The following is an 11,843-nucleotide window of genomic DNA, read 5'->3' as shown; positions in this document are numbered from 1 at the left end:
TCTCTAGCACCCTTGTTATTTAATCCCAAAATCCCAAAATCTACTTTCAAGATGGGACAAAATGGCGAGTCGAAGGATGATCAAGCAGCCAGGCATCAGGAGGTTGGGCACAAAAGCCTTCTGCAAAGTGATGTTCTTTACTAGTTATAGCCTAGGATTGTGCCTTTTGGTGTTTTTCGCTTTGCCATTTTGTTAGGTTAATATTTTTCGATCGAGTGTGTCTATTTGGTATTTTGAAGACAAATATAGTTGGTTGCGGCATTTTTAGAGGTTGATTCAATCTCCTTCCATATTGTTTTTCGGTTAAGTTTGTTCAATCGATCGAATCCAGATTATGCTTATGAAACTTCCTTCTGTTTTTTGGAGAATCTCATTTCGTCATTTTAATAGATGATGAATGTAGAATGATGCGAAATTGTATTGAATATCTTATCGAATTAGTCACTTTTACTGCTGTTATCTTACCTTTTATGATTTGATTTGATGTGATTCGTTACTTTCGCCAAACAGTATATTCTGGAAACCAACGTTTATCCAAAAGAGCCAGAGGCGATGAAAGAACTCAGAGAAATTACCACCAAGCATCATGGTGAGTCGCAATCAAATTTTTTCATTAAAATTGTTAATGAAGAGCTCAGAGAAATTACTGCCAAGCATCCATTGTGAGTCGCAATCAAATTGTTCCATTAAAATTGTCAATGAAATGAAGTAGATCTGAATATTGGGTTGAATTTAAATAGGAATATCATTACTACATTTTCGGATGAGGGGCAGTTTCTTAACATGCTTCTGAAGCTGATTAACACTAAGAAAACAATGGAGATTGGAGTATACTCATGGTACTTGCTTTTGGCCACCGCCCTTGCTCTTTTGGAGGACGGTACGGTATGTTGCCAAAACCAAAATAAATTGACCTTTTCTTTCTGTTACTTTTTTATAATATAGGAATCTACATAGTACATCCACCACTATTTATGCTCTGCGCACGGCTAAATGATTATGTGGAGTTTTCTTTCAATATGACTACTGGGTCTTTGCATTGGGAACTATTGCAAAGAGAAAGGTATATAAGCAACCGTTGAATACTTTCTAAGATATTTTGTTGTCTTGAATTTTTTTCAAATTGATGATCTGGTTCGTTATCTAGTTTCCGGGTAGGGCTGTGGATAATTAGGTAAAATGAGGACACAATAATCATCTCAGAAATAAACTATTCTCAGCTTGATCTCAGGAGGTGAAACATAATAAGCATCCTTTGTCTTATATCCATTTTTTTTGTGCGATTTTACAAAGATTTGTTTGGTTCTCACCATCTAGAACCACAAAGGTAGGGCAATCTTTACCAACTGATAGATGCCAAGAGGTTGAACTTGAATCCTGAAAACTGATGAGAGACTGCTGAAAATTTGATTCATATTCTTATCTGTCTGTTTAGGTAAATACATTATGATCAACTCTATAATCTGATGCACTATAATTCATTAGAGAACATTCTTGATCTTTGCTACATATGTTATTATGTTACTCCTTGCTCAGCTTTTGGACCATAAAAGGACAAACTCCTTACATCTGCATTCATGAGTATAGGTATGTATGTATGTTATGTATACCTTTGGTTGAGAGCTAGCTAGCTAACTAGCTTATCCAATCCAAATTAGTTGTTGTTTGTGCAAGTTCTTGCGTTTGCCATGTTAGTTATGTAGACTTCTATGATGAAAAGAATGTTTTGAATGCAAGAAAGAATGCATCAAATCAGGGACTCCTTGGTGGCTGAATATTGACATGGGATACCTATTGCTAGTGTTATCATAATGTAATTTTCTTATGTCTTTGAATCCAATATAGCATAATAACAACTTGACTTCTTAATTATAAAAATGTGAATTATATTTGTATCAATATTTGAGGTTTTATATAAATGACCTCTTGGCTTGTTTCAAGTTACCGTCAATAAAGTTATTGTTTTGTATGACAATGACAACATAACACCTAGAGGCGTAAAGATTGGTAAGTTTACTATCTCTTGAATATGAACTTGGCATAGCTTATTTACTTATTACTCATGTGTGGCTATTATAGTTTGTTTTTTTTTTTTTAAATAATTGTGCTCCAGGTACATCTGCAATGATTTCAAGAGGTCGTTTGAAAGCTTATTTTGAAACGAGAGTTGAATTTCTTATTCAAGCGGTTCGCTAGTTCTATATAGAAAGAAAATGGGAAACAACCAGAAGAGTTTATGAAAGGACTTGAGAACAACAAAGAAATAATCACTACAAGAAAAAATTATTTTTGTAACAAAACTTTTTTGTCTCTAAATCTACTTTTTCCGTTACTAATGACATCAGAGACGGAATTAGGAATGAAATTACGTTAGCTACATGAACTTTAGGGAAGAAATTCCGTTACAAATATATTATTTTTTTGTAGTGAATTGAACTTCGGAACCGGGTAGATTGCTTCACAATATGTCGTCATGCTGGGATTTGATGGATGATTTATTATTATATGTATTTTTAGTTACGATTTTAGTTATTTTTGTTTGATATTTTGGTAACTAAAAGTAGATTCATACATTTATTTGCTACTTGAGGTACTTATACTAAATATATTTTGTTTGTATTTGGTCTATTAGACTCCGGTTTTGTTTGAAATTTAGATATGATTTTAGTTAGTTTTTGTATATTTTATGTGAGATATTAATTTAATCATTAAATTGGGTTGATTGTATAGAATTAAATTAATATTTTTTTATATTGATTTTCAAAAAAATTGGCAAAAATGAGCAAAAGAAATAAATAAATTAAATAGGCACTACAAAATTTGTGACGGAATTACCGATGGTTATATTCTCTCGCAATTTGTTAACTTTGCAATATATTGCAAAATATATATTCCATTGAAACTCTGCGACGGATTGTACAATATATTTACATATTCCATTGAAAATTGCATTGCAAAAAATTGCAAAGGAATCAACAACGTATCATTTTTCTTGCAATGCACTACGTAAATAGTATTTTTTGTGATAGTAAAACTCCGTGGCAAAAAATTGCAATGGAAATAAAAGGTCACTAATTATGTGACAATTTTTTACAACAGAAAATCTTGATTGTCACATTGTATTACTACAATAATATTTACTACCGCCTCCAATTAGATGCAAATTTCGTTGTAATTGTAAGTTGTGACGGAAATTTTGTCTGTTGTTACAGAATTTTTCCGTAGTAATTTTCAATTTTTTCTGTAGTGGATGATGTTGAGATTATTGCAGACATAGAGGAGAATGAGAAGGTCAATTCTAGCGAATCTCATGTTTTGGCTTTGTATGTTTCCCAATCTCAGCCACCCCGTACTACCACCAAGGTTTTTGGACGCGTTGCTTCTAAACATGAAGCGGCCAAACGGGCTGCTGCAGAAAAGGCTGTGAAAACAACATATGAAAAGGCCTTCATGGCCACACTGGATAAGGCATAGCCTGTTGCTGCGAGCTTCGAGCAACCTATTACTGGACACAATAAACGGAATCCTAGTGATGCGAACATGCGACAACTAGCTATTGTTCTACCTCGTCCGTAGTGTGTAGTAGTAGGGCTTGTAAAGGATCTCGTTGCATTCATTGGAGAACATCTAGATGAGTTGCTACGTCGGCTGATAAACCATAAAAAATAAATGGTCAAAATTTTAAGAAATGAGAGTAGAAAATGTTGTTCTATCTAACAATATTAAATTTAGAGTGGTTGGATCAATCAAGAAATATTTGTGGCTCAACAAAGGAGCAATATGCCAAATCTGCATAGATAGGAACCAATCTCTATGTTCGAAAATGTTGAAAGAGAAATAATGTGTATAAAAAATATTGCTTTGGCATATGTTAAAGAAAGAAGGAATTTTCTTCTAAAGATTGCTTCTGAAGGGTTGTGATATTGACCAACATATGTTACATGTTGGCAATGATAAAGAACCAGGTTTTTGGGATACTTTTGATGAAATATGGGTTTAGAATCAATACGAAATGAGATAGCTTTATTTTGTAAAAATCGAGAGTGTATGTGGGAAATAGGTAAGTGTGGGTGAACTTTTAAAATTTTGTATTATGACTGTGATTGAATATAATAATAATAATAATAATAATAATAATAATAATAATAATAATAATAATAATATCATGTTTTATATTGTTGAGTTTTGAACTTTATGGAATAATCATTTGGATCATGTAAATTATGATTCAATGTGTTAATTAATTAACCTGAACAACATTCCAACATTTCTATTCAACAAAAAATAAATATTACAGTTGTGTTGAAGAGAAACAATCTCGATCATCATTCCAAACAATTCAATGTGACATTGAACCGCTCAAATTGATTAATAGCGATGTACTCCCTCCGTCCCAATACAATAGTCTTGTTTACCATTTTTTTCCGTCCCAAAACAAAATAGTCTTGTTTCCATAAATAACCATATCACCATAAAACTACCCCTACTTTTTTATTTTTATTACACAATTTCCACTAGTTTTTACCCTAATATACTCACAAGGGCAAAAAAGTTTTTTATCCATACTTTTTACCAACTACCGATATAATATCAATATTCCTTAAATCTCGTACTCAACCCAATTAAGACTATATTTATGGGACGGAGGGAGTATGTAATTTTAAAATTGTACAAACATATGATGGTAATAAATAATTTAGTACATTTATTAATGATTGTACAAATTCTATTATGTGTATTTATTTAATGACAAGGACAAGACAATAAGTAAATTTATTTTTTACAAAGATGAAGTAAAAAATCAACTTAACAAATGAAGTAAACGGATTAGAAGTGATAAAGGTTAAAAATATGAAGCTTTAATTAGTGAATTTTGTGTGCAAAATAGAACAATTCATAAAGTAACTCTACCCTACTCACCTCAATCAAACAACATTGATGAATTCAAAAATCTCATTTTAAAGGAAATGATGAATGCGATGATGTTAAGTTGTAAAGTATCCTAAAACATGTGAGGAGAAATAATTTTGAGTATGAACTACTCAAGTTAATTTTTTGAAAAAAGGTGGACAAGACCTCTTATGAGTTTTGGAAAGGTAAAAACCATCTTACCAACACTTTTGAGTGTGGGGTGCTTACTAAAGTAGTAGTACTACATCCCAAATATGTAGAATTGATTTTAAGCCAGTTGACTATATTTTGATTGGATATGCATATAACAATACTCCTTATCATTTTCTAGTATTCAATTAAAAAATTTTGAGACTCATCCCGCGAAGCCGAAAAGGCATCCAAAAGAATATGATAATAAAAAAAAAAAAAATACAACATCATTTGAAAATATGTTCCATGCAAAGACAGGCGCCGGAGTTTAATTAGGCCAATTAAGAACACTAAATAATAGTTCAAGATTGAAGGAAAAGTAATGAATCTGATTCTGAACCAAACAAGAACCTGAGGTTAGAAAAAACAAGCAAACATAAGTTGAAAAATCATATGGAGATGACTACTTTAGCTTTCTTCTTGAAAATGAGCCTCAAATATATGCTACAACAAGGAGGTCTTTTGAAGCGCCTTTATGAAAAAGATACATAAACAGTGATATTGATTTATATTATTTAGAATCACATTTGGAAAATTGTGGATCTCTCACCAAGCTCATAACCCATTTGATAAAAATGGATCTTTAAAAGGAAATTGAAATCGAATGACAAAATAGAAAAATACAACGATAAACTTGTAACCAAATATTACAAACAACAAAAAATGCTAAATTACTTTGAGCACATATTATGCAATTACACGAATAACCTCCATTATAATGATCTTGGAGATAGTTGCTATATGAAATTTTAAAGTACATTAAATGCATGTGAAAACGTCTTTCTTAAATAGAGACTTTGGTAAGAAATATGCATAGAATAGCTAAAAGACTTCAATTTTATAGAAAAATAATAAATAAAAAAATTGTAGACTTGTAAAATCACTATATAACTCAAACAAGGTCTAAATAAATGATATGAGAAATTCAATCATACTATGATGGACAGTAGTTTCAAAATTAATGAATACAATAAGTGTATGTATTTACGTCAAAATGTCAAAATTGTCAAGTCCACTAAAGACATGTTGAACTCCAAATTCGATATGAAATACATGGATCTTGCTAATGTGGCCTTAGGAATTAAGATAAAAGAATCAAAGATGGTCAGATTTTGAGTCAAACTTATATTTGTAGATAAAATCCTTGACAAATTTAGCAAAGATGACATGGGAATAGGAAAAATCTCATTGGACACAAATATTCACTTATCAAAGTACTGTGGAAAACATGTATCATAAATTGAGTACGCTCAAATAATTTGAAGCTTGATGTACCTGATGACTTATACCAGACCCGATATTGCTTATGCTATATGAAAATTGAGTATGTATACGGGTAATTCAAGTCACAAATATTAAAAACCATTGTTTGTGTACTTAGATACTTACGTTTACTCAAGATTATGGGTTGCACTATAAAAGATATCCAAGTGTAGTAGAGTGCTACTCAGATGCAAACTGGATATCTGATATATTTAATTTGAGATCAAGTACTGAATATGTGTTCACACTAACTAATGCAACAATCTTCGGAAAGTCCTCTAAACAAGTAGTGATTGTCAAATCAATAATAAAATATGAGTTCATTCATTTGGATAAAGTAGAAGAAACGTAATAGATTCACCACTCTCTTGAGGACATTTTAGAATGGAGTAAATCTGTTTATACCATTACCCTCTACCGTAACAGTAAATACATTATTGGTAAAGCCAAGAGCGCGATGTACAATTGAAAGAATTGACACATTCATTGCATACACAATTCCGTAAGACAACTTATCATAAAAATATTATTGACATTGATCATCTTGCATCAAAAGATAACCTATCGGATCCGCTAACCAAATGTTAAACCGTGGTGTAATTTACAAATTGACTAGAAATTTAAGCCTGCTAAAATATAAGTTTTATAATAAAAATCTAACCTAGAAAGATTGAAGATCCCAAGAATTAGGTTCAATGAGACAACCTGCCTATAAAAATATGTGTGTCACTGTAGAGGACTACCAACCTTGACCAACTCCTATCAACAAATGGTGATAGAATATGGCGGGTGGCAAAATTATTGCTTCAATGGTCACTAAGTGAGTGTTGTGTCACTAAAAAATTTAGAAAATTCACCGATGAATGAAAGAAATGGGGCCGCTTTAAAATTCGGATGGGTGTCATGGCCAAACTAGACCAAATAGTGAGAATCGAACCAGAAACATAGTCTCTTACTGGACAGTTAGTAGAAACAACATATTGTTCAATAAAATGTTTAAAGATGGATCTGCCTAACCTATATAGAATTTATTCTTCTTTCATCGAGTCATGATATTTCATTTTTTTTTTCTCACATTGGGGATTTTTTGGTGTATTGAGTAGTGAAAGATAGAGAATGTAACACCCAAAATTTTTTTAAGGGATTGTCACACACCGACACGGAAACAACAATACATATGAACATGTAGTGTCTCAATATCAAGGATAAATCATAATAAATATAAGCACAATCATTTTTATTTGCAGAAACCATCAAATATTTCTACTGACATCCACAATTACATTAAAATATGCAATTGAATAAAGTAATGCATGCATGACGAAATTCCATCCTTATGATGCATCAAATCGATAAAGGTCTAAAATTCAACTTTCATGGAAGAAAGTAGTAACATAAGCAAAGGCTGAGTAAAGAAATATACATCTAATGCATGGAATAAATAACTAACAATAAACCTTATCCAAACAAAGACTACAACCATCCAAAATCTGCAGCTCACTCAATTGATCAATTGACTTTCCAAGCAATGGCTAAGTCTAGCTAAATCAACGCTCACACAATTATTAAATAACTTTCCAATCAACAGCTAAAGGCTAGCTGAATTCATAGCTTACATAATCCACTAATTGACTTATCAATTAATGGCTAAGTCTAGCCAAATTCTACATAATTTATCAATCGACCTGCCAACAACGGCTAAGTCTAGCCAAATTCTACACAATTTATCAATCGACTTGCCAACAACGGCTAAGTCTAGCCAAATTCACGTCTTATACAATTTATCAATCTATTTGTCAATCAACAAGTATATCTATCCAAATCCATTTCATACCCAATTCATCAATCGACTTGCCAATCAACAATCAAATCTAGCTAAATTCAAGACTTACATAATTTATCAATCGATTTTTCAATCAACGACTAAGTCTAACCAAATCTATGGATTACACAATTCACTAATTGATATTAGTAATCCAATAAACGGTTTATCATATATACTATTGTTGATGTAATTTTTCAACAAAAATAAAGTAAAATTCAAAGATATAGAAAATATCCTTAAACTTGATTAATTAGTGCCTGAGATTAGGAATCTCTAAACACTGTATGGTACAGAAAATAAACTGGAAAATAAAAGACTGAAATTTAAAGTGGTGATCCCCAAATCTGACTTTGCTTTGTTGAAGTTGATTGAAGATACCTTGCCAAATGATGATTCAAACCTTTAAATATTCTCTGGGAAACCGCACCGAAAACCGTCACCCGAACGGTTACAACGTCTCCTTCCCAACCGTCCTCCAACCCCTCTCCTGCTGACACGCGTCCTCAGCAGACCAAAATTATCCCTATATTTCACTCTTTAAGCCGACCACAGACCTTCCGCCCTTTAGGCCCGACTGCCAATCTACAATAGTATGGGTCCGACCGCCAATCCTCCCAACTTGCGAACCAACTGGCCTGAGGTCTTCCCGCCTTGAGGACTTCCCGACCTGAAAACCTTCCGACTTGAGGTCTTTCCGCCTTGAGGACTTCCCGACCTGAAAACCTTCCGACTTGAGGTCTTTCCGTCTTGAGGACCTCCCGACCTGAAAACCTTCCGACTTGAGGTCTTTCCGCCTTGAGGACTTCCCGACCTGAAAACCTTCCGACTTGAGGTCTTTCCGTCTTGAGGACTTCCCGACCTGAAAACCTTCCGACTTGAGGTCTTTCCGCCTTGAGGTCTTCCCGACCTGAAAACCTTCCGACTTGAGGTCTTTCCGTCTTGAGGACTTCCCGACCTGAAAACCTTCCGACTTGAGGTCTTTCCGTCTTGAGGACTTCCCGACCTGAAAACCTTCCGACTTGAGGTCTTTCCGCCTTGAGGTCTTCCCGACCTGAAGTCCTTCCGTCCTAATGACTTTCCGTCTTGAGGACCTACCGACCTGAAGACCTTCCGACCTGAGGTCCTTCCGTCTTGATGACTTTCCGTCTTAAGGACCTACCGACCTAAAGACCTTCCGACCTGAGGTCCTTCCGTCTCGAGGACCTACCGACCTGAGGTCCTTCCGTCCTAATGACTTTCCGTCTTGAGGACCTACCGACCTGAAGACCTTCCGACCTGAGGACTTTCCTTAGTAATAAACCTATTTTCCTTGATTTCCTCATGGTACCCTTCAATCAGTTCAATCAACTCTATTGCCAGGCCCATTCTTCTTTTTACCTTGGGCTTTTAACCTAATTCTAAATTTCGTACGTAACAACTTGCCCGCCGCCAAGGGACTTTCAAACGCCATTTAACAATCAATGTTTGGAAGTTCATAAATCACCACCCTCTTGAAAAACTCCCTTAGCAACTGCACCAGTTACTGCAACACTCCTGATTAACTTCCTTCTCCGCAATACAAGCTTTTGTGAATCACAATCCCAAAACACTCTAACCATGGCGAATCAATACATTCCTGCCCTTCCCTTCGACGGAACCCTCCCGGAGGGCCCATTTTCAGCCTCAAAAGTACTGACTCCGACGATCCGTCCATATTGCACTACTCCTGAAGATTTAAACCGGATGAGGGAAGTCTTGGAATCCCGAAATTCCTTGGCTATCAACAGCCCTAACTACCAAGCAGTTCGCATTCGAGACAGCATCAAAACCCATCTCACAGACCCAAAAGATCCTTACCGCGCTTGGTATCGACGGGTAGCAGAACACTTCCAGACCCAATGGCGTTCCCAAAAGATCGACCAAGCAATACTACTGTCCACCATGCCTATCAACCTGCATGAGAAGGTGTTGTTGGCCATGTCTGCCTTCTGGAATGCGGAAAATGGGACTTTCCTCTTCCCATCAGGCCCCTTTGGCCCAACTCTTATGGACGTTGCAATGATCGCACATCTCCCAGTTGTGGGTGAAGACCCTGTAATGGGTGCCCTAGATGGGCAGGAGCCATCAGAAAACCATCCAGGGTGGTCTTTACAAGGTGTGAAGGAATGGGGTTGGACAAAGTTCGCAACCGACCAGCAAGGGGCTCCAGGGACCCCTGTAACCGACCGGGAGCATACTGCCTTTATCCTTTTTTGGCTTTGTAGGTACGTCATTGTTTCCCCTTCCAAATGTGTTCTTCATTCTCATCTCGACCTAGCCATTCATATCGCGTCAGGTCGTTTTTTCTCTCTTGGCACCCTGTTTTTAGCCAATCTGTTTGAAGGACTCACTAGAGTTAGCCTTCGCTTAACAGATAATGATAATAGGAAATTAGACACTGCCGCGTCGGGTCCTTTTTGGTTTTTAGAACTTTGGTTCCGGCTCTACTTCCCCAACGCGTTTAACTTAGGATCTCCGCCCACTATGCCAACAGCTGAAAAACATTTGGGATTAGCCCTTAACCGACTCTGCTCGGGACGCAATAACCTCCAATCTTCCGATCCAATAATAATTGCAGTTTTAACAGATACCCGCAGTAATTCTCGATTTTCTATGTATAAAAAATATGCGGGTTATGCTCCCGACCATTTTTGGCCTTTTCCAGTACCAAATCCGCTTCCGACTCCTGAGCCTTGTCCTCATTCCACTTATCCTTTTGCCTGGGACGTTGCCCTCAAACCCAGGTCTCTTTTTAGTAGCAAAAAACTTGATAAAAAAGGGCAGAAAACCTTTTACACTTTTAATTATGAACCTCAATTCATGGCGCGCCAGTTCGGCTGTTGCCAAGGTATCCCTGGACCCGTCGCTTGTCCTCATATAATTTTTCAAAGTCCCGACCGACGAGTCCTACCAAATTCAATCCCTTCTTATATCTCCCAGCTCACCACGTATATAATTTCCAATTCGTATATTCCTTTCCGCTCCAACCCTGAGACTGTAGATACTTTCAATGAATGGTGGTCGGTTGTATGGCCCCTGATTTCCCCTGATGAGGGTCGGTTGCTGAACATACTCCTTCCACCCCAAGGATTGGTTCTAGGGGCGGCTAGACATACTAGCACCCAGCCACAAACAGCCGCCCCGGGGACCGGATCTAGTGTTCCAAAACAAAAAAGGAAAGCTTCCCAGCTGCAAACACCCCCGACCTCTGGGGCCGACCAGCAAGCTCAAGCGGACCTAGGAACTACTAGGACGTCAGCAAGGACCCGACCCCGACTAGGTAATTTTTCTTAAAACCGTGAACCAATTCACTATATCTTAACCTTGATTTCACATATCATTCACCAGAACCAACCTTGGCAGCACCGACCACACAACCGACGCCAACCCCAGCCGACCAACCTTTGGTCCCGACTGAAGCAGTTCCTCTCCAAACCCCTACTCCACTTCTCACTTTGCCAATGAGCAGTCAGGCGGAGGACCCGATGAGGAGGCAAACTCTTCCTCCCGCACCGAGGAGCGGTCGGGCCAGGCACCCGACCAGGAGGCAATCTTTACCAGTAGCGCCTATAGAACCTGTAAGTTCTCTCGTCAGCAATACTTAGAATTCTAATGACCAACTTTGATATATTCA

At 36.5% G+C, this 11,843-nt stretch overlaps 1 protein-coding gene across 1 annotated transcript; it reads left to right on the top strand.

Annotated features, from left to right (window-relative positions):
* On the top strand, nucleotides 1-3,687 carry LOC127255898 (caffeoyl-CoA O-methyltransferase-like). The gene is made up of 4 exons (XM_051281665.1): nucleotides 1-102; nucleotides 511-662; nucleotides 741-885; nucleotides 3,343-3,687. Exons 1-4 carry the CDS (start codon nucleotides 52-54, stop codon nucleotides 3,472-3,474), a joined length of 480 nt encoding a protein of 159 aa, XP_051137622.1. The 5' UTR covers nucleotides 1-51; the 3' UTR covers nucleotides 3,475-3,687.
* Nucleotides 3,688-11,843: the final 8,156 nt, after the last annotated feature.

This window comes from Andrographis paniculata, unplaced genomic scaffold (genome assembly GCF_009805555.1).
Source record: "Andrographis paniculata isolate CXL003 unplaced genomic scaffold, ASM980555v1 Contig54END, whole genome shotgun sequence".
Classification (NCBI taxonomy): domain Eukaryota; kingdom Viridiplantae; phylum Streptophyta; class Magnoliopsida; order Lamiales; family Acanthaceae; genus Andrographis; species Andrographis paniculata.
Note: the sequence above shows the minus strand (reverse complement) of the source record. Positions and strands in the feature narration are given on the sequence as shown.